The sequence below is a fragment of the Euleptes europaea genome, chromosome 1 (genome assembly GCF_029931775.1).
Source record: "Euleptes europaea isolate rEulEur1 chromosome 1, rEulEur1.hap1, whole genome shotgun sequence".
NCBI lineage: Eukaryota > Metazoa > Chordata > Lepidosauria > Squamata > Sphaerodactylidae > Euleptes > Euleptes europaea.
In genome coordinates this window covers 128,096,053-128,119,158 of record NC_079312.1, presented here as the reverse complement: position 1 = coordinate 128,119,158, position 23,106 = coordinate 128,096,053, and the positions used below count along the sequence as shown (strand labels likewise).

At 45.7% G+C, this 23,106-nt stretch overlaps 1 protein-coding gene across 4 annotated transcripts in view; it reads left to right on the top strand.

Moving 5' to 3' along the window:
- Positions 1 to 23,106, top strand: part of TMEM94 (transmembrane protein 94) — a 92,681-nt gene that overhangs the window by 61,256 nt on the left and 8,319 nt on the right. For all 4 annotated transcript variants that reach the window (XM_056857570.1, XM_056857578.1, XM_056857552.1 and 1 more), the window contains 11 exons: positions 5 to 222; positions 4,952 to 5,133; positions 7,232 to 7,370; positions 8,972 to 9,087; positions 12,189 to 12,288; positions 12,433 to 12,541; positions 14,123 to 14,312; positions 15,673 to 15,750; positions 17,057 to 17,142; positions 19,315 to 19,396; positions 21,365 to 21,519. In XM_056857570.1, coding sequence (XP_056713548.1) covers positions 5 to 222; positions 4,952 to 5,133; positions 7,232 to 7,370; positions 8,972 to 9,087; positions 12,189 to 12,288; positions 12,433 to 12,541; positions 14,123 to 14,312; positions 15,673 to 15,750; positions 17,057 to 17,142; positions 19,315 to 19,396; positions 21,365 to 21,519 — 1,455 coding nt within the window. The remainder of the gene's footprint in view (positions 1 to 4; positions 223 to 4,951; positions 5,134 to 7,231; positions 7,371 to 8,971; positions 9,088 to 12,188; positions 12,289 to 12,432; positions 12,542 to 14,122; positions 14,313 to 15,672; positions 15,751 to 17,056; positions 17,143 to 19,314; positions 19,397 to 21,364; positions 21,520 to 23,106) is intronic.

The following is a 23,106-nucleotide window of genomic DNA, read 5'->3' as shown; positions in this document are numbered from 1 at the left end:
CCAGGAAGAAAGTGTTGGATTTTTACCAGCGTGCCTGTCTCTCCGGCTATTGCTCTGCCTTCTCCTACAAGCCCATGCACTGTGCCTTGTCCTCCCAGCTCAACGGCAAGTGCATAGAGCTTGTTCAGGTCCCTGGTCAGAGTGCGATTTTCACATCCTGTGATCTCCCAGGGACGACGCCCATCAAGCAGAGCAGCCGAAGGAACAGCTGGAGTTCTGATGGTATGTCCCTGGCCTCCACCTGCGTGCTATGCTGTTTACCGCCCTTCTGCATCTAGAATTAACTATGGGGCAAACCCATCTTGATTCAAACTTGCCATAATCCAGAGACGGCCATCTGGGAAAAACTTGTATATTCTTTCACACCCTTCACATCTGTGTACCCTATTAGAAGAAGAAGAGTTGGTTTTTATATGCTGATTTCCTTTACCACTTATGCAAGAATCAAACCGGCTTACAATCACCTTCCTTTCCCCTCCCCACAACAGGCACCCTGGGAGGTATGTGGGGCGGAGAGAGTGTGACTAGCCCAAGGTCACCTAGCTGGCTTCATGTGGTGGAGTGGGAAAACCACCCAGTTCACCAGATTAGCATCCGCCACTCATGTTGAGGAGTGGAGAATCAAACCCGGTTCTCCAAATTAGAGTCCACTGCTTCAAACCACTGCTCTTAACCATGACACCACACTGGCTCTGTTAGTCTGGAAGGTGAGTATTCCTTCCACTTCACTCTGTGCATGAGATAGATGCACACCTAATCACCACATCACCCTTTATGTGGAGAAGGAAGAAATTACTCCTCCTAGACTCTAGAGTTTCCAGCAACTGATGGACCATCTGTCCAAATATGAGTTTCTTCTTAATATGATTTGCTTCTAGACTGGTGTCAGGTCAGATTTCTGGGTAGCCAAGGGCAGCACAGTCTGTAGCCAGTAGTAGCAGGTCTCCTAGTTGCATGGAGCAGCAATCAGGCCTGACCCGAAAAGTTATAAAGTGGTCAGGTGCTACTCTGTGACCTGTTTTGCAACCTGCTATTGCAAGTAGACCCTAGCTGTTGTGGGGTATCTGTCTTTCCTTTGTTCAGAGATTTAGTGGCACATGAGTTAGGTCCAGTTGTGAGTTCAAGATCCACTGTGACTTCTGATGCCTGGTCCCTTAGAAGCCTTTAATTAGGCCACTTCCATCCATATGTAAAGTTTGGCTCTGTAGGAGGTAGCTGAGGCTCAAAACATTTTGTGTTTTATATACCCTCAAATCACTTATGGCAATCTTATGAATTAATGACCTCCAAAACATTTTACAGCGTGGTAAAGTGGTTAACAGCGGTGGTTTGAAGCGATGGACTCTAATCTGGAGAACCGGGTTTGATTCCCCACTCCTCCACATAAGTGGTGGAGGCGAACCGGGCTGGTTTCCCCACTCCTCCACATGAAGCCAGCTGGGTGACCTTGGGCTAGTCATAGCTCTCTTGGAGCTCTCTTGTTACGCCAGACAGAGGGGGTCTCCTTTTATTTGGGGAAATTAGCTGGAGACTAAATAGAGCTTTGCAAGAGGCTGGCGTGGGGATCTTTCTAAACCAATTCTGCCCCTAGGTGAGCGAGCCAAATGGAGAGCAACCCAATAATGAGGCTTGTATGAATTTTAAGGGTTTTATTAAAGGTAATCAAATAGGGTAAAAAACACACACACACACACAAACAGTTAATTCCCAACACACACAGAGCTAAGAAAGTAAAGGGTTGAGATTCCCAAGCAGTTCATAGTCACCTTTCCTGCAGAATGAGGTTCCAGAATAGCAACTGCACGAGGGAAGGGAAAAAGACTACACGCCAGGTGTAGGACTCACATCTTGTGTTCTGGATCCAAAATGAGAAGCCACTGACATGTGCCAGGGCTCTCTGTTTTATAGTCAAATTCTGCCCATGGGGCAGACTGACTCACAGGGCATGTGAGCATTGGGGCACAAAGGTAAGATTGCTTCATGAGTGGTGAAAGATTATGGGTGAAAAGGATTGATGGCTGTCAAGTATCGATTGATTGCGATATTGACAGCTGGCCAGGAGTTAGGAGGAGGAGAAGGGGAAGGAGAGAATGGGAAAATGGGATTAGCATGTAGTGAGACTATCCCAGAGAAGGAATGCAAAATGAGGAAGGGGAACTGTCATTGTTCAGAGTCCAAGGTCATTAGGCAGATCTTGATATGCTGGCCGTCTCTTTGGTTATGCAAAGGTGTCCAGGAAGGCAGCTGTTCCAGGGGCCAGTCTCTGGCAGGGAGGCTCAGGAGCAGATTTTGGAGTTCTCTGTTCTGCTCTGCATTCAGATCCAAGATGGAGTTCAGGTCCACTTCCTTTTTCCGGGTCCAGGTGCTGTGTGCCTGTCATGGGCCCTGCCTTGGGAGCTGAGGACTCGGAGGACTCTGAAGCTGAAGTGGAGGAACAGGTTGCCTCTGGGCCTTCAGTACCTCCATTGCAGTCAGTAGCACGGGAGCCTGAAACAACTCAGCAGGAACCACAGCTAGGCAGAGAGATGGAACAAGGGCAGACAGAAGCTACTCTTCCCCCAACCCCTGCAGCAGAAGCTGAGAATGGCAGCCCTCCAAGCTCACCTGAACCTGATAGGCATATCAGGACTCGGCAGCGTGTGGTTTTGCAGGATAAAAGGAGGAGTGCTCGCTTGGAGAGGCTAAACAGACAGAGAACTGGTGCTGAGTCTTTTCAGGATGAAGCCTAGCTTGGAACTGCACTGACTGATAAAGGCAGTGCAGGCATGCTTTCACTTTGTGGAAGCAACCGTGCAGTTTCTCTGTGTTCCTGCTACTGCCTCTGATTCATCTTTCCGGCCGTTGACTCCTGCCTGCTTTGACGACGCCTCTGACTTCTGACCCTGGTAGATAGCATAATCTTTGTCGCCTGCTCCGAAAGGGGCTAAATACCTCCCGCACGTCTGAGGACTGCGGGCATCGCCCAGCCCTTGGCCTACGCCGGCACAGTGCCATTCACAGGTCCCTGCTGACTCCGTACAGCGATGTCCAGTGGGGTGTCTGGGGTCCTCCTGTGTCTTGGAGTGTGGTGTTGTCTCTCTCCATGTCTCCCCTGCCATTCAGCAACAGTCCCAATGTACAGATACGAGAGTCCAAGGGTGTCCATATTACAGGGGATATAGAAGGGTACCGTTACACTCTCAGCCCCACCTACTCACTGGGTGTCTATTGTGGGGAGGGGAAAGGAAAGTGATTGTTAGCTTGTTTGATTCTTGCTTACGTGGTAGAGAAAGTCAGCTTATAAAAAACAATTCTTCTTCTCTTCTACATTTTCCTTAAATGCAAACTGTGCTGTTCTGATGACAGATACACTCACGGTCAGTTTTCTAGGGCAGGGCATGGAATAATTTCCTCTGTGTCTGACATAAGGCCTTTTTTACTGACAGGGATTCCAAGGCTACATTGTCAGTGGCAAGATTTGTTTCAGTCCTTATATCCCTAAAACATTAGATATATGCTGCTCAAGATCAATGGATCAAGGAACTTCTAAGGGATAAAGGAAAGGAATAATTTGGTTCTACCAAATTACTTAAGTGAGATTCCCAAGGTGATTAATTCTAAGAAAATTTGGGGAAGACCTATTTCCAAACTCTGGAACCCCCAAAATACCCAATCCTGAGATTTAAATAGGTAATGCTATTTAGGCAATCAAACAACCCCCCTTTCTGTTATTATACACTAGCACAATGTAGTATGGTGGTTCAGGGCAATTTGTTGGTCCCCATTTTGCTCCAGGATTCTGCATTTTCTTCAGCTTCAAGGTCTTACCCTTGTAGCCATCTGATCTGCCAGGTTAAATTCATGCTGCATCCTCCTATTATTAGGGCAACATGCCCTGTCATCAGCAAGAGGGTTTATTTGATCCAGCTTCTTCAGATCACCTTCTACCCAGCTTCAAAGCTTCTTAGTTCCAGCCAGGCAAACTTCCTGAGTGTCCTTGAACCAATCGTGAAGGACTCTTTTTTCAGGCGTCCCAAGTACACACGACCAGATGCATTTCCCAGCTTTCTGCTCCCCGAGTGTCTTATTTCCTGCTAATCTACAACGCTAGTCAAGAAAGGTTATCCAGACCTCTAGAAATGACCGTACAGTACAAAAATGAAGGTTTATAAACATTTTGGCTTTCTGAAGGAATTCTACTGCCACTTTTCCTAAAACAGTAAAATAAGTAATATGCCTCCTCAACCTTTTTCTTTTCTTTTCTTTTTGTATAAGCTTTTGCTAGAACAATTATTGGGGGGAGGGGATCCACTAAAGCAACTGCTTTAAAATAATGGTGATGATATAAGTAGGGCACGACCAGCAAGCCGCCCTGAGCTGGCTTGCTGGGGAGGGCGGACTACAAATGTGAACTTAAAAATAAATAAATAAGACTCTCCTGGTTGCTCTTTGGATAAGGTCACCATCTCAAGCGTGATCTACCCACGCCGTCTAGTCTTGAGTTCTGAGAGCGGAATGGGCAGTGCCGCTTTGGATTGCAGGTGGTGGGACCATACTTTTTAATGTTCCCAGGAAGTAGAAAAACCAGTGGATTATTGTGAGAGAGTGTTTGCCAGTGGCGCCCCTTGCTTGCAGTCTGAAGTGGTGTAGTCCACCCTACCACTTAACGGATTTGACCGCTTCATTCTGCTACATATATAAACCGAGGCCCTGATGTTATACAACTTTATGTGTCAAGCAGAACGTGCTTTTTCCATTTTGTTTTCTTGTTAACTAATGAGCACCTTTACTTTCTTCTCTCTCTCTCTCTATATATATATATGTGTTATGCTTGGGCTCACTGGTGGTCTCTTCCTTCTTAAATTTGTGTCCATGTGTGCGTCTCCCTACAACTATGCCCCAATTCCTGCACGCCTGTAAATCCATTGTGTGTCTTTCCCAATGTGTTTGCATGTTGTTTGCATGCTCAAAGAAGGGATCGGGGAAGTGATGGAGAAGGAGGACTGCATTCAGGCTCTGAGTGGTCAGATCTTCATGGGAATGGTCTCATCTCAGTATCAGGCCAGGTCGGACGTTGTTCGCCTCATTGAAGGGCTAGTGAATGCCTGCATTCGGTTTGTCTACTTCTCCCTGGAAGATGAACTCAAGAGCAAGGTAGGCCGACCGTGTGTTTGTGCTACTTTTCTTTGCATGTTGCCCCTCCAAATGAAGGGTAGAACTACCTGTCTTGTCCTTGGGCCAGTTCTGACATTATGTGAGTTGAGGGATTATTCCTGGTGTTGATTATTCCTGGTGGGGAGGGGCCGTGGCTCAGTGGAAGAGCATCTGCTTGGCATGCAGAAGGTCCCAGCTTCAATCCCTGACATCTCCAGTTAAAGGGACTAGGCAAGTAGGTGATGTGAAAGCTGCCTGAGACCCTGGACAGATGCTGCTGGTCTGAGCAGACAATACTGACTTTGATGGACCAAAGGTCCGATTCAGTAGAAGGCAGCTTCATGTGTTGATGTGTATTTTAGAATGCATATTCATAGTTCCTTCTGGTGGCTCTTCAGTCTGAGGAAGTCCCTTTGTAGAGCTAGCTCACTATTTTATATAATGCAGTGCTTTATTTTTTAAACTTGGTTTTAATTGTTTTGAGAATTTTATAAAATTAAAAGAAGGGATACATGTATTTTGGTAGGTAAATATACTGGGGGAAGATCGGTTTGTGTGCAGTATTTTCATATTTGAACTCATTTTGCTGAAAGAGAAAGAAGAAGAAGAGTTGGTTTTTTATATGCCGACTTTCTCTACCACTTAAGGCAGAATCAAACCAGCTAACAATCACCTTCCCTTCCCCTCCCCACAACAGACACCCTGTGAGGTAGGTGGGGCTGAGAGAGCTCGAAGAGAGCTGTGACTAGTCCAAGGTCACCCAGCTGGCTTCATGTGTAAGAGTAGGGAAACCAACCTGGTTCACCAGATTAGCATCCGCCGCTCATGTGGAGGAGTGGGGAATTAAACCTGGTTCTCCAGATCAGACTCCACTGCTCCAAATCACTGCTGTTAACCACTACACCACGCAGGCTCTCCATGCTGGACTTCGTAATGTAGGCTTGAATCCCATAGTATTTGTAACCTGGGACCAACATACCTTAAGGGCTGCTTTTTCTCATCTACCTGTTTCCTCTGGTCATCTTTGGAGGCTCTGCTTTGGTTGCCCCCACCACCTGAGGTTAGACATGTGGCGACCCGAGAAAGAGCCTTTGTGGTCATGCAGCAAAAATTTGGAACTCGCTCCCCAGGGAGGTTCGCCAGTCTCCCTTGATTGTTGTCTTCTGCCCACAGGTGAAGGTTTTTTGTTGTATTTGGCATACCCCCAGGAACAGTTATTGGCCCTCCTCCCTGTTTCTAGCATTGTATGTTTATGTGTTTTTATTGAATTATTTTAGAATTTTAAATGTTGTTTTTAAGATGTTGCAAGGTTTTAATGCTTTCACTGCCTTGTGGATGCTGATCGGATGGGAAAACAGCATAAGCATGTTTTAAATAGATAAAAAGCAGAACAAGACTTCGTTGCTTCTCACTTCAGCCTTAAATGCTGTTCCTGGGGGGGCGGGGGACACGGTGACAGCTGAATGTGGTCTGGTGGGAAGGGAGGACTGGTGAAAATCGTGTTCTCCCTTCTGTTAGCAGAAACTTACAGCCAGATCAAAGCCTTAGTAATTCCGTTGCCCCCAATTGCTATGTTAGGAAGTCGAGCAAAGAAGTCCAAATTTGTACGTGTGAAAAAGCCCCAGCCTGTTCATGTTACACATTTTCTTTCGAAAGCATTCCATCTTCACAGCCAAAGTGTCCAGAAACCTGCGCAACTATAAATTAAAGTGATTTTAAAATGTCTGGTACTCAGATTTACAGAGCAGAATTGGAAACCTGAAGCCCATGGCCTAGAGGGGTGAACCTGCGATGACTTCCATTATTTGTCTGGGTGACTCTGTTTATCACTGCTTTGGTATTCTTGCTCCTGTCTCCTCTGTTACTTCCACACGCCTCCATTTCTGGCTTTACCAGCACAGAGCTGGTCCCCCAAAGTCCATGCATTGCAGCCAAAGAAACGGAGCATCTCATGCTGATTTCTGCATTAGTGCAGCTTTGATTAAAATATTGGGAACTGTAAGCGGTTTGCTTGTAGCATCTGCTCTCGAAGAGGAATCCGGATAAGGATCCCAGCGCTCTGGTCTCTTCAAAGCCTCGTACCTTCCCTTTCCCACAGGTATTTGCTGAAAAAATGGGACTTGAGACTGGCTGGAACTGTCATATATCCCTGACGCCCAATGGAGATGTGCCTGGCTCTGAAGTCCCTCCCTCCAGCCCGAGCCATGCAGGCTCCTTGCATGAGGACCTGCATCAAGGTAAGAAGATCGCTCCGGAGGGAAACAGACAAGGGGCCTGCTGGTTCACAGTAAGAAGGATGTTAGGACAGGCATACATTTTGGGATTGCTGTCCTGGGTGGACAATCCCATTTGTCACTGCAACAATGCAAGACCCAGGATGGCGATTATTGAGGATTCTGTTTAAGGAGGAGCAGAAAGAGCTGCTAATAAACATTTTGTGGTACAAAACTGGAATACCCTTATGCTACAATGTAACCTAAATAAGAATAGACAGCGTAAGTCAAGAAGGTGCAAGCTTCAAGACATATGGTCAACTGTGTTTCTACTCACCTTTTCCTGTGATGCATTCGTTTTTCACATCTCCTGCAAGAGATAAAGAAAATACTATGTGTTAGTCTAAAGACTTCCATGGAATATGTTGTATGGTTGTTCATTACTCTGTTTATGTATGGTTGTTCATTATTGTTGTTCGTTATTGAGAATACATGTAATAGTCATTTTTTTATGATTTAGGTACAGATAGATAGATAGATAGATAGATACTGCACCTTCTTATGCTGTCTATTATAAACATTTCGTGCCTTGACTTGAGTATAGGTAACAGATGTTATCTTGATGGGGTGATTGGGGGGATTGAATGACCAGGCTACCTATAAATGCGTATATCATTATTTAAAATGAGGAGGACAATGCCCTGTGTGACAGGCAGCTACGGTCACCAGATAGGTCCCAAAGGGAGGCGAGATGCCATTGGCAGACATGGTTACTTGCAACTTTTGGGAGATTCTTTGCAATGAGCTTCTTGCTAGAGAGCTGGGCTGTTTTACTGCTCTTCATGTTGCGCCTTGGGCAATTTTCCTCTGGCCCCTAAGCACAACACAGGCTGGCCTAGCCCAGTGCTTCAAGATAGCCACAATAACAACCAAGAGGCGATACTGGCTTGTGCAATACAGTTGTGATTCATCTCGCCATCGAAGGAGCTTTTTGCCTGTTGTTTGCACTTGCATGCCCAACTGGTTTGTGAGTATGTGGGGTTGTCACCTTTTATTTCCTGGCACAAGTGCTGTGCTTTTTCATGGCAGGCTCAGTCCCAACAGGTGCAGCTCTTTCCCAACACAGAGGTACACAGGTGGGGGGAAACCTTGCCTGTTGTATTTCACTCTCTTCCTACAGTTGTTAAAGGCATCAATAAGGCCCTTACTAGTGGTATAGAGAACCGCAGCCTTCTTCCAGTTTTCTGTCCTCCTTTCTCAGCAGCTCATCCTCTCCGCATACAGGGTTGTCACTCCTGAGGGAGGGTGTCTTTACTGAGAATCTTGCCATGTTGGTATGCCTTTTGTGGGCCTGAAGAAAGGAGGCAGGACACATGTGAAGACTTCAGCGAGTCCGATGTTTTCTGACTCTGGATGAATGAGTCATCCGACACCTTTATTTTAGGAGCTAATTGAGTAGAATCTGCCTACAGATAAAATCTTCCCAGGCTGCTGCAGTGCCGTGTGAGAGTGCTGTGCAAGCGCTTTGGGGCTGGTGTGTTCGGTGGCTTGGGGAACAGTGCTGTGTAGGCGAGCCTTCTGTTTGCTTTTCACACGGCTTTCTCCCCCCTCTCCTCCTTCACCAGTCTCTCGAGATGACGCAGAGGGGCTCCTGCTGATGGAGGAGGAAGGACACTCGGACCTTGTTAGCTTTCAGCCGACAGACAGTGACATCCCCAGCTTCCTGGAGGATTGCAATAGGGTGAGCTTGGCGTTGCATTGTGAGGTTAAGAACCAAGCCAGTGGAAGTGTCACCTTTGCGGCTTTAGCATCAAAAATAATGGTATCCAGAACACGAGAGGGATGGACAGATGCCTCCTGGCAATGTGTAATTGACTTGTGAACAAATTGTGGAATCCTGGCATTTGACACTCCAAAGGATCTTCAAAGGCCATTTAATCTCATGTTGCTCTTGAAAATCACCACCAATGGATATATATATATTTATGTATATGTCACGCTTTGATTTTATATATATGTGTGCATGAGATAAATATAGGAGATAAAAAATCAAAGCGTGTCAGGAGGAAAAGCGAAGGTGTACCAATGTCAGAGAAGCCTGGGAGACAGAGAGCAAGATATACTGAATTTGTGCAAGCAGACCAAGGTCCTTTCCTGCTAAGGCTGCTGAGGGAGGAAGAGGAGGGCACTATGGGAGTACAAAAGCCACCAAGCCCAGGTTCCTCTGGGAGGTCCTGGATGTCCACCTGCCTAAGTTTGTTGTTACGCTCTTCCCGGGCACAATGCTTGTAATTGTGGGGATTCTACAGTAGCCAGATGCTTCTGTAGGCGAGTATAAATGCTTGTTTTAAACTTTTGCTTGACTCGAAATCTTAGCTCTCCTAGAGCAACAGAGAAGTTGTTATGTGTCCTAATGAAGCGAAGGGTTAAGGTGTGCAATTATGGATTCATAGAGAGGCTTTTTGGCCAGTTAAGGGATGATAATTTCCTACCCCCACTTCCCCCAGTGGGAATCCTTTTCCATGGGTTCCATGGATGCCTCTCAGCAGCCCTGTACCCTGCAAGGAAAAGGTTTTTTTTTGGGGGGGGGGGCGCAAAGGGTGCTCTTGACCTTGGTTATTAGCTGCCAGTTACCTCAGTCGTAGAAACAAAGCTCCACAAATTAGGGAGGATTCCAGTTATGAAAATAAAATGCTTAAGGGGCTTCAGCAACAGCTCATTGTGTTTGTTATCCCAGCTGTGACTATTGCTGATGCTTCCTAAGAAGAGGTAATGGAGGTCAATAGTTCCACTAGGCCACCTACCCAGTTATACCAAAGGAAAGAGGAGTGTTTATGTGGGCTGGGGGTGGGGAATCTTGGAGCGAAACAATATTGTTTTTTCCTGATCTCTCTTTAGGGGAGGGGCCGTGGCTCAGTGGTAGAGCATCTGCTTGGCATGCAGAAGGTCCCAGGTTCAATCCCTGGCATCTCCAGTTAAAGGGACTAGGCAAGTAGGTGATGTGAAAAGACCTCAGCCTGAGACCCTGGAGAGCCGCTGCCAGTCTGAGTAGACAATACTGACTTTGATGGACCAAGGGTCTGAGTCAGTATAAGGCAGCTTCATGTGTTCATGTAGATCAGTGGTTCCCAACCTTTTTTTGACCAGGGACCACTAGGACTTTTTTGTTCGGTGCAGGGACCCCAAGGTTCAAAATAAAAATTCAGAGAATTTGAAAATAAACTTTAATCATAACTGTTAGTTAAACATTAAACTTAGAATAATATTTGAATATATTTTTATAATAGAGAACTTTTAATTGAAAATATTAATTTATTATGGGTTTATAACTTTGTTTCGCGGACCTTAATTTAGTTCTCGCGGACCCCTGGGGGTCCATGGACCCCTGGTTGGGAACCAGTGATGTAGATGGTTTATTTGCTGATTTAATTATCACCCTCCCTATTCAAATTAATATCTACAAGGCAGTTTACAACACATTAAATAACAGACAGCTTATAAAAATGGCAACAAACCCAGAGATAGAAGATTACAGCAATTACAAAAACAGCAGATTAAAGTCAGAACAGGGATCAGGAACAGTACAGTGTTAAACCTTCTAAAAACCCTCACGCTGGAGAAACAAAGGTGCCAAAAAAAGTTAAGAATGCCACTAAAGGGGGTTCCAAAAGAAACATGGGAAATTTAAAAACACTGGTTTAAGGAGGGCTTCTGTGAGGATGAACTCCATACCCTGGGAGCCACTGTTGAAAAGGCCTTGTCTGGGTCACACCTACCGAGTCCATGAAACTGGGGACACACATAATAAGGCTTCTGTTGATACCTAAGCCTTCATACAGGAAAATGTCTTGGAAGCATTCAGTTTCTTGCTTCCAAGCTGACTTCCTTTATTTGTCTTAGAAAAAAGGATAAAGGTGTTTGACCCTTCATTGCGATTTTACCCTGTCATCTGCCTGGATGAATATTTCCCTTCTGTATTGGTTGTACATCATCTCACAGACAGTTTTGTGCAGAGAATGTGTCGCTGTTAGTATTATACAATTATTTGTTATTGTTTTTGTTAAAAAGCATTGCAGCCTTATATATGGCCCCACTTATCCACTGCAGCTCCTAGAATAAGGAAGGCCCACAGCTGACATCTAGAAGGGGGAGACGAGATCTGTTCAGATCAGGGCCGTATTAAGACCTTAAGAGGCCCTAAGCACTTAAAAGATTTTGGTGCCCCCATATATATGTAAAAAAATCAATTAATATTAAATTATTTATATATAATTACAGTGCTGATATATAGATATAGATAGATAGAGATAATTAAAGTGCTGATATAGATCTATATCTATATCTATATGGAGCCTAGTGTGATTATTCTCAGATCCCACTTTTTCTTCATCCTTATGTTGTTGTTTTTTGAAGCATAAGAGTAAAAATTGTGGTGTTCAGGTTTTTTTAGTCATTGTATGTATGTAATTTTTTTCATTTATTGTGGAGGCCCCTTTTTGTGGACCCTGGTTCAGCTGCACCATTTGCAGTTTTGCACCATATGGTCCATGGTAAATCCGGCAATGGAAAATGTCTGTGGTGCCCCCCCTTCCCTTGATGCCTTAAGCACGTGCTTATTTTGCTTAATGGTTAATCCAGCCCTGGTTCAGATGCATTGCCAGTGGCTAAATGCAAAGCGGTACGTTCCAGCAAGAGTCGCTTTGTGTCGTCTTCTAAGACAAGGCACTCCTGCTCAGCCTGATCACTCTATCCGCTGCAGCCTGTAGGATTAGGGTTTTGTTGCCCACCTTGGTCCTAAACTATGTCTGGTTTATTGGTTTAACAACCCTTCTTTCACTTCAGGCCAAACTTCCACGGGGAATCCACCAGGTGAGGCCCCACCTGCAGAACATCGACAATGTGCCTTTGCTTGTTCCTCTGTTTACAGATTGTACCCCAGAAAGTAAGTAAGAGGTCAGGAGTCTTTCTTGGGTCTCAGGGTTTTTCCCCTGCACAGAGATGCTTGGCTTTTGGGTGGAGGGACCTCGAAGAAGGAAAACTTGAGAAGGTCTGTTGAGTAAGTCCTCTTTCTCCTGGTCTCTTGCAGCCATGTGTGAGATGATCAAGATCATGCAGGAATATGGGGAGGTAACCTGCTGCCTGGGCAGCTCAGCCAACCTGCGCAACAACTGCCTCTTCCTCCAGAGTGACATCAGGTGAGGCGTGCCAGGGTGCAGGCGCTGGCTCTCTGGCTCGGAGGGAGACGTGGCTCCAGACTGTCTTTGGGTGGTTGTTGTTTTTTATTTCAAAAAGAACAGAAAAAAAGAACAAGGGAAACCCCCCTCAAAATCCAGCAACTAAATAGAATGATTTTTTTTTAAAGGTACATAAAGTAGAGACAAAAATATAACAGTGGTGGCAGATTACACAAATCGTATTTTTCTGTGTATAAGACGCAGTGTCCATACGCAAGTCCGTACACAATTGTTGTCTATATATCCTGCATTCAAATATTGATAGAATTCTAAGGCCCTCAATCCATTGATTTACTGGAGGTGGACATTTATCTCGCCTGTCTTTGTAATTCCTTGCACTTCAGCGTCTTCACTTCCATTGGATATATATGCAAAAGGCTGTCTTGAGACAGGATCGCTCCTGTTTTCCCTTGGAAGCACACTTCACATGAAGACAAAGATTTAACACTCTTTACAGATACCGTGGACTGCTAAAAAACCCAAAAACCAATCAGTGGGTTATAGATCAAATCAAGCTTGAACTGACCCTAGAAGCTAAAATGAAGAAACTGAGTCACTGGAAAAAACAATAACGCTAGGAAAAGTTGAAGGCAGCAGGAAAAGAGGAAGACCCAACTATAGATGGATTGACTCTATAAAGGAAGCCATGGCCCTCAATTGGCAAGACCTGAGCAAGGCTGTTAAAGACAGGATGTTTTGGAGGACATTGATTCATACGGTTGCCATGAGTTGGAATCGACTTGGTGGCACTTAACACACACACACGATTAACGATCACGAACCATGTGGTGTTTGAAAAAAAGATGCGTAAAGTGCAACTTTTTTTACAATACCCAGATCAGCTCTTGGACTTGCTGTGGGGTGGCCTTGAATAAACCACTGAGGTGGCGTGAGAACCCCGCCCCCCCCAGCTGAAATCAGGGTATAAATATTTATGCTCGCTCGTCTGGCAAAGCGAGAGTATGGAAAAGTGCTGAGAAGCACGGGGAGAAAAGCAGGTCAGTCACTGCAGGAATTGGCAGTCCTGAGATCAGGCACCTCATCCACCAGATCTCCAAACTGTTTTTGCTTTATAAATACAGGAGTTGGTATTTTTAAAGCGGTTTGAAGATTCCATGGCAGTAGCTGCCGAGGGGGCCACTCTCAAATAAGTCCCGGCATGCGTACCGTTGGATCAGTGAGGAGGCAGGCCTGGTCCGCAGTCTTCTGTTTGTGCATTTCACTGTGAGCTCTGTTGGGCATGGAGGGGTAAAATACAGGGGGTTAGGCTGCATGCCTCAGTCCTGAAAGGGTAGATCTCTGTTTGCTGCTGACGGAAGGAAAAAAATATTCCACGCAGGAGCAGAATATGGATCAGATTGTCTTGCTGAGGATACTTGGGAAGGAAGCCTGTGGACCATAACTGGCCCGCAGACCGCAAAATCCTCAACCGTGTTTAGGTGTTTCGAATACCTTTGTATTTTGTGTCCCCAGCCACACGTCCTGGCTTGCCCCTCCATTCAGGTGTACTTCCCTCTGACCTTGGTTCTGTTGTCTGTGCAGCGTAGCCCTGGATCCTCTTTATCCTTCCCGCTGTTCCTGGGAGACGTTTGGTTACGCCACCAGCACAAACATGGCCCGTGTTTCCGATGAGCTGACGCCGCTTCAGCTGTCTGGCCAGCTGAACAGCTTGTCCTGCTCCCTGTCCATTTATCCCGAGGAAACGATTGGGATCATCCGGCTCATAGAGCAGGTGAGCCCCTTTTTCTGTGGGGTGATTGTAAGATGGTTGTGGCGACCACCTGTGATGGCTAGCTGCCTTGCAGTGAGAACAGCCATACCAATATGGCCTGAAAGCTGGCAATAAGGAGTGGAACTTGATTCGGGGGGATAGAAACTCTTGATTTAGTTTCTACAGCCACCATCTCTGAATCTCTGCTGATCTTTTGCACAAAGCTTGCTTAGATAAGCTGCTGCCCATTCCTGTTTCAAACCTTCTGAAACCCCTTCTCCCAAGCGGGGCTTGGATTAGAAGCACTCCAGTCAGTCCCCTGGGAACTATGCGCTGTAGGGCCGTGGGTGGATGCCAGTGCTGAGTGACAGAAGGGAAAGAGCAGCTCTCCCAGACTGTAGAAGGATAGAATATCTTTATCGCACCAGCTAATTGTTCCTGTCCTGAGAGTTGTAAAGGGACAAGCAGAATCCAACAGACTGCTGCAGTGGATGTTTCCAATACCTAGGGTTGCCAGGTCCCTCTTCGCCACCAGCGGGAGGTTTTTGGGGTGGAGCCTGAGGAGGGCGGGGTTTGGGGAGGGGCTTCAATGCCATAGAGTCCAGTTGCCAAAGCGGCCATTTTCTCCAGGGGAACTGATCTCTATTGGCTGGAGATCAGTTGTAATAACAGGAGGTCTCCAACTAGTACCTGGAGGTTGGCAACCCTACCAACACCGCCTTGAGAAAGTGCAGAGTAGTAATCTTTCAAGGAGGTCTGGAGGCATGTCTGGCAGCCCGCCTCTTGGGCCCTTCCTAGGCCTCGCCTACTCCACCTATTTCTTCTGCTGTGATATGAGGGTTTCTGGGTTCGCTGGCCTCTTCTTTGCTCTTTGAGTGGCTGAGCTCCCACAAACACAATCAAGCGTGTCTATGTTAAGGACTCCCTTCCCCCTACTAAGAAGCCGGGGAGGGGGGTGGATGTCCAGCCTGATTCCCCATTGCCTTCCCTAGGCAGAGTGCTCCAACTCTGCCCTGGTGAGTTGATTGGCATTCCCTGAGCAGAGCTGGTGTTGAGTGTCCTGCGGTTAACCCTGTTTTGGTATGAAAAGGGCTCTTCTCTTTTTGGCCTTTAATAGGCTGGAACTACAGTCCTCTGGGAGCGGGGTCAGGGAGTTTGTCAGCTTGCTGGGGGTGTGGGTGAATTCCTGATTTGTACAACTGTTGACAAACTCTTATATTTTTAGATGGATCAGTAAAGCACCAGCTGGCCCTCAGCAAATTGAATGTGATTGCCTAGTCATACATGTGTCCCGGCAGAAGCGTCCGCATGCTGTAGGTATTAGGGCTTCTCATGGGCTCTCCTTTAGCAGCCCATCCCCATCACGTGTCCTTCCTTCCAGGCCCGACATGCAACCTATGGCATCCGCAAGTGCTTCCTCTTCCTCCTGCAGTGTCAGCTGGCTCTAGTCATCATCCAGGTGAGTTGATCTGAATAGCTTCAGGAAGTGGAGAGGAAGGGGAAGTCTGACACGCTCCCTCCCCTTGTCACCTACCCCAGGACAGCGCTGAACTCAATGCATGTCAGGAGTATTAGTTACCATTGTGTCCTGGTAGGCTGCAGTTATCCTAGTTAGAATCCGAAAGGAATGACAGCAGGATTTGAATTCTCTTCTTAATCTGTAGCCCCCAATTTCTGGTTTTTGGAATAAATTGGGTGTTGAAAGCAAAGCATACTTGTTTTCACCCCCTTTCCCCCCCCTGACTGATTTCCACAAGTTTTTTTTTAAAAAGCTGGGCCTGGAGAGGCAGAAAACACAGCTCACCATCAGGGCAACAGCAGGTGGAGGTGGAGGCAGGGAGCTATGCAGAAAGCAGACCTTCTTGTTCCTGACTCTTGGAAGACTCACTTAGCACCATCTTCGGTGAGGTTTAATACACACACACACACCTTTAGCAGAAACTGCCCTCACACTTACTTTTCGAGAAGAGTTCCTGGTCATGTGTGCAACTCCAGAGGGCTAGACTATTTCTTCAAAAAAAAGGAAGGAAAAGCCATTGTCAGAAATGAGTGGAAGTGACTGCACTGTAGCCCAATTTGATTTCAGCTCAAACTTCTCCTAGACTGATGACCTGGTTATTTTGAGGCCTCCCGGTCCTCCATTACATGGAAAAGCTGGAGGCTGCAGTCCTTATACAGGATGAAGATAGGGCTTTCTTTAAAGTATTTTCTCCCTCCAAGAATCAGACCAGGCATGAATTAAGGAATTGAATTAAATAAGGAAGTATTTCTTCACTCAATGCATAGTTAAATTGTGGAACTCCATGCCCCGGGATATGGTGACGGCTAAACCTTGAAAGGCTTTAAGAGGGGAGTGGACATCTTCATGGAGGAGAGGAGTATTCATGGCTACTAGTCAAAATGGATACTAGCCATGATGCATGCCTATTCTCTCTAGTATCAGAGGAGCATGCCTATTATTTTGGGTGTGGTGGAACACAGGCTGGACAATGTTGCTGCAGTCGTCTTGTGTGTGGGCTTCCTAGAGGCACCTGGTTGGCCACTGTGTGAACAGACTGCTGGACTTGTTGGGCCTTGGTCTGATCCAGCATAGTTTTTCTTATGTTCTTATGTAGTTCATCTGAAACGATATATTCTGAGCATAGCAGCAGCTGCCAATTTGCCCCTTGGTTTCTTAGCTGCCAGTCTATCCCTAGAAGATGGGCAGGGAACTGCTTGGTCTTCTGGTCCTGCTGCTAATCATGCCTTTTTCTGTGTTTGCTCAGTTCCTCTCTTGCCTGGTGCAGCTGCCCCCCATTCTCAGTACCACGGACATCCTGTGGCTCTCCTGCTTCTGCTACCCGCTGCTAAGGTGAGCAAGCTTCTCCCAGTGTTTCATGAGCATGTTCAACTCAGGGTCTGTGCAGAGATGCTTGAGCTTCCCACAAGGGAAACTGAAGACCCAGTTTTCATGTCACAGCCGCTATGTGGGAGGCTGCTGGAGTCATTTCCTTGTGGTGGAGGCCATGATGCACGGGAGCCCATGAGGATCGGCCTTGCCGTGAGAGTTTCTACCCTTGAAGACTCTCCATACAAGAAAGCCAATTCATGCGCAGAGGTGCATATTACAGTCTCTGTGTGGAGTTGCTGCCCTGAAGAATAATTTTGAGCAGCTCTCCATTTGAGAATTATAATGCTAAAATTTTCACAAGTTACCCATTGAGTCTGATTCTGAAGTACACGACTCCAGCAATTTTAAAGAATTTTTAAAGAGAGTCTGTCTACTACAGGGCTCTCTAGCCTTGTTGAGCCTGTGGGAATTTTGACAACAGTTAATGGGTGTCACAACAAAATGGCTGCCGTAGGGGTCAAGATCCAGTGACAAAATGTTGGGAGGTTTCACAAGATGGTTAGACTGCTCCAAGCCAAGCATCCTCCTATGGTGGAGGCACATGTTTCGAAATGAATGCTTTCTGTACAAAGGAAATTCATCCTGGGCTCCTTTGAAGCATCTCCTGCTCCAGTGAGGTGGAGTAAAGCCAAGATTGGCTCTTTGCTTTGGGAAAGAGGTGCTTTAAACGAGAAGCCAGTGGGCACCAAGGAATACTTCGGCAGGTGCCATGGAACCCATGGGCACCGTGATTGAAATCACTGGTCTACTATTTTGTTATGTTATGTTCTCCTGTAAAATTAAGAAAATGACTGGGAGATAGTCTGAACTGCTTATGCTTGAAGGAGAACTTGGCTTAATGCTTAAGTGTAATATTCTACATATTTTTGCAAGGACTGATATGTTGGGGGAAAACTGAGAGGTATGAAGTAGGGATAGGAGCCTAATGCTTGCAGGCAGTGGTAAATACGATAAAACTCTTCCCCTTGACCACTACAAACTAATTCCAGCCCTCCTTTGATTTCCAAAGTTGCATCTAAGCCAGCCTTCATTTGTTCCTTGTTGTCCTTTTAATTATAACCCTGTGTTTCCTAGATATTCCTCTTCCTGGAATTTCAAGCTTGATTTTTAAAATATGTATATTTTCTTAATTAAAACTGATCATGCCCATTTGCACTTCTCTATATGCACAATTTGATACACCTTTTTGAATAAAAGGTGGGTTGGGAGTGAACCTTGATGTGTTGAGGTATTCCAGGTTTAAGGTTCTGTTAAATTAGCAAACAAGATTATTTATTGCAGAGGCCGTTCTTCTGCCTTTCTATTAAAACAGCTTTGAAGATGCCTCAAGTAAATTTTAAAACTGAAATAAAATGATACAAAAATTCCCAAGATGTATCAGCTAGCAAAACTGCAACTGTAATAGTTAGAAAAATCATAAAAACTAGTAAAACAATTGAAAAAGCAACAATAAAATTAAGAGTAGAAAAATAATCCACTATGTCAGGGAGTCAACTGTCAACAAATTCTCTTTGGAATAAAACAGCTTTTATGGATCTTCCAGAGGCCAAAAATAAGCGAGATAAGATAGACCTCTTAAATCCAATCCTAAAAAGTAGTACACCCTTTGAAATCCATTGAAGCCAGTGGGCTTGGGAAGGTGGAACTCTGTTTAGGATGGCGCTGTTAGGATAAGTAGTTCCCAACTCTGTAGCCCTAATCCCAATTCATCTTTTTCTTGAATCAACTGTACTTTCTGTGTTAAGCTTGCTTGCCCACATTAGTATATGAAGCTGACCTATACTGAGTGGGCCTATTGGTCTATCAAGGTCAGTGTTGCCTGTCTACTCTGACTGGCAGCAGCTGCCCAGAGTCTCAGGTGGGAGGTCTTTCACATCACCGACTGCCTCATTCTTTTCTCTGCCTCTAAACCGGAGGTGCCAGGAATTGTACCTGGTGAGTGTGGAGAGAGGCAAGGTGGAGCAGTGCAGGAAGGAATTGTGTGGGAAGGTCTGTCTCTCAGATGGGGGGCTGAGGTAATTTCTAGAAGCAAAGTTGGTTTTTTTTCATTGACAATCCAAGCAGCCTGTCAGCTTTATGATTATGTTCTAGAATTACTGCCTTGCGAGCTAACTTTAGCTTTATTTCTTCAAGTATTTCCCTCCTGGGCAAACCCCCTCATAGTTCCATCATGTCTGTGGCGACTGGGAAGAATCTGACCTCCATTCCTAAAAAGGTAAGCAGTAGTGTCACAATGGTGTCAGTTTCTTGCCAGGCACACAAGTGGGGCACCTGTTACTAAGATAGCATCATGGGACAGAGTCAAGAGCTCATGCACATTTTCTTTCACAACCAAATCTTTAGCCTACTGGCTTTGAGCCTTTAGCCTTCGGGACAGCAGTTATGGTCTACCACCTCCTGCTGTGTGCAGCAAGACAGTTAGCTCAGCTCTTGGCTGGAAAATGGGAAGTTGTTGGTATTCTTTGCTGCAAACTGAGGTAGGACTTTCCTCTATGCCTCTGTAGGAAGGAACTCTGTGTAAGTTAGCAGGTTGCTTTCACACAGTGCAGACAAGCTGAGCTTGGTTATAATTGCTGTGTAGGGAGATGTGTAGATTCTTCAGGATGTGCTGTTCGAGAAAACTCAGAACCCTGTTATTTACACAGCTAGAGATTTCTCCATATGTTTAACTCTCTGGCCATGCAACAGAGGTCAAATTAAATTATAAGGGCAATGGGCACAAGCCACTGATCTCTGTCCTGACCTGCACCTCCCTGGTAACATCTAGTAAAAGGTGATGGGTGACATGATGCCATCGTGCTCGTTTTCCCTGCTCCATTTCATAGTCTCTTGAAGGAGGTGGGAACACTCAGAGCACAATGATTTCACTCATGCACCACGTTTTACTACTGTTGACTGGATGAGGCAGCTTGGAAACATGACTCAGTGGCAGCTAGACAACCCTCATAATGTCTAATTTGGACTGACGCTTCACATGTTGTCTTTTGCTAGACATTCAGTATTGCCAGATATACGAGCATGCTCATGCTTGTCAAAGGCTTCTGCATAAGAACCCTCTCCCTGGTCTTTTATGCATGAAAGTTTTACCTGGGGTTTGATGCTCTCTTCACCCACACTTTTCTGTCCTGAATCGTAAAAATGCTATGCATGTTGTTTTTCGTCCTGGAGAAAGTCCTGGGGTTTCCAGAGTAAAGCAGTAACAATCAGGACACCTCAGAGTCCCCGCCCCCTTAAAACGCTGCTTTGTAATTGACTGTAGTGCTTACTGTGAGAAAAACATCACCCCCCCCAACTCTACTCTTCTGTGCTTTGGATTATGCATGGAGATGAGGACGATTTGACCCAGGGAGATCAAAGAATGGGTTATAACAGCATCGGGAAGACTCTGAATGTGCAAGGGCTGGGCATCTCTCTCTCTCTCTCTCTCCCTCTCTCTCCCTCCCTCTGGAGAGAGTTCCTGGAGTGGTCAGCAAGCCTGAAGCAACAGTCGCATTAGGAGAGTATGCTGGGTAACTGAAAAGGGACCAGGTTTTCTCAGCTTTTGTTCCCTGATCGCTGGGCAAAGTTGTGAATCTCTCTTGTTCTGTAGCAGCATCTATAACAGCAGAAGGCGAGCCAGTGGGCTTCCTTCCTTCTCTCTTTGTCTGGATGCTTTGTGGCCTGCTTTCCTTCTCAGGAGGCTTTAAAAAAAACAACCAGTGCAAGTTCTGGGTGAGGGGGAAGACAGAGAAGGGGGAAATGCGTACTTTCCCTTAAGCTGGGCTAGTTGTCAGGGAGATAGGGTGTATCTGGGGTAAAAACGCTTATCCCGAGGGAGGGCTTTAGCTTTACTATTCTCAGACACTTCCCCAGACAAAATAGCTTATGCTGTGAGAGGAAGAGAGGAGTGCAGGCAGAAGCTGTTTTCCCCTCAGGACTGGTATGAGGATTCCAAATGGATAACCTGGAGAGATTGGGGTTAGAGATGCGGGTCAGCAGGAACCGCATATCTCACGACCTCTAGTTTGGGCCTATGGGTCAGGCCTGAGAAAGGCTACTTCTGGCATGTGATAGTGCTACATGTATACAGGCCATCTTCGCTAGAAGTGTGGAGTGTGGGGGCCCCGGACAAGTGCTGGGGGGGGAGCAAAGTTATTCCCTCCAATTCTGTACGTAACTGTGATATTCTTGGTAATGTTCATAGACCCAGCACTACTACCTGTTCTGCTTTCTACTGAAATTCAGCCTCACCATCTGCTCCTGCTTGGCTTGCTTTGGCTATATGTTGCAAGACTACTGTGCAAACTTCAACTCCTCTGCCTTCAATGTCACAGGCTGCACCTCAGTCATGTTGAACAGGTAAGAAACAATCATAGTCTCCTTCTGTACCAGAGTTCCTAAGTTTTTGTGATTTAAATAAGTAAGCCATGCACATTTTATTATTTAAGTATTTCCCCCGCCTTCATTTTCTCCCAACACTTGGAAACGACTCACATAACAAACATGCACAAAACGTACAATTCAAACAAAGATACATAACAGACCCTTGGTACACCTCAAGCAGGTGATGAGTTTGAAGGTTGTCCTAGGCTGGTGTTGGTTCTGCTAGTGCTGTTCATGAAGGGCCTTAGACTGCATATCCAGACTAAGAGGGGTAGGTGCTCAACCCTGGGAGCCAGCATGGTGTAGTAGTTAAGAGCAGTGGTTTGGAGTGGTTGACTCTGATCTGGAGAACCGGGTTTCATTCCCCACTCCTCCACATGAACGGCGGACTCTAATCTGGTGAACTGGGTTGGTTTCCCCACCCCTCCACATGAAGCCAGCTGGGTGACCTTGGGCTAATCACAGCTCTGCTAGAGCTCTCTCAGCCTCACCTACCTCATAAGGTGTCTGTTGTGGGGAGGGGACGGGAAGGAGACCATAAGCCGGTTTGAATCTCCTTAAAAGGTAGAGAAAGTTGGCATATAAAACCAACTCTTCCTCTTCCTCCTCCACCACCTGAGGTCTTCCTAGTTCTCGTCTCCTTTCAAGTGGAAGCAATCTGTAAACTTCAATTTACCCCTCCCCCCCCCACATACACTGTAATTTGGATTTGCACATTTGGATTTTAACATTTATTGATTTTTGGCTTGTTCCAATATTTTCCTACCACCACCAAGGATTGAGGTAGAAGTGCTAGGTGTTGCGGAATGCCATTTTTTGGTGTTGTATGTGTGAAAGCTTAATCTAGTTCCTCTCAGTTTTTAAAATTTATGTGAAGATTTGTGTGTGTGTGTGTATTAAGTGCCGCTTCCAACTTATGGCACCATTGTGAATTAGTGACCTCCAAAAATGTCCTATCATTAACAGCCTTGCTCAGGACTTGCAGACTGAGGGCCATGACTTCCTTTATTGAGTCAATCCATCTCATGTTGGGTCTTCCTCTTTTCCTGCTGCCTTCAACTTTTCCTAACATGATTGTCTGTTCCAGTGACTCTTTGTCTTCTCAAAATGTGACCAAAGAACTATAGCCTCAGTTTAGTAACTCTAGCTCCTGGGGAGAGTTCAGTTTTGATTTGATCTAGTACCCACTGATTTGTCTTTTGGGCAGTCTGTGGTATCCGTAAAACTCTACCACCTTTATGTTTAAAAATAAATGCTCAAGGTGGCTTGCAATAAAATACATGAATCACATTTAAAAATAGGTAGTAGCTGCTATTAAAACACACCCTAAGGGGATTGAAAAATGTTTAGTTGATGTCTCTAATGAAGGTTTCTAATCTTTTAGAAGAATCTAAGTTTTTCTTCAGCAATAAGGTCTACAGATTTGTTTTCCTTTGGGGGAAAAACACTCTGAAATGTTCAGATTTTTCATGAGAAGTAATTTTTGTCCAATTGCAGGACACTCACGGCAACACAGGTCCCAAGCCCTGGCATGCTATAGACTTAGTCACTCCGCTTCTGTCC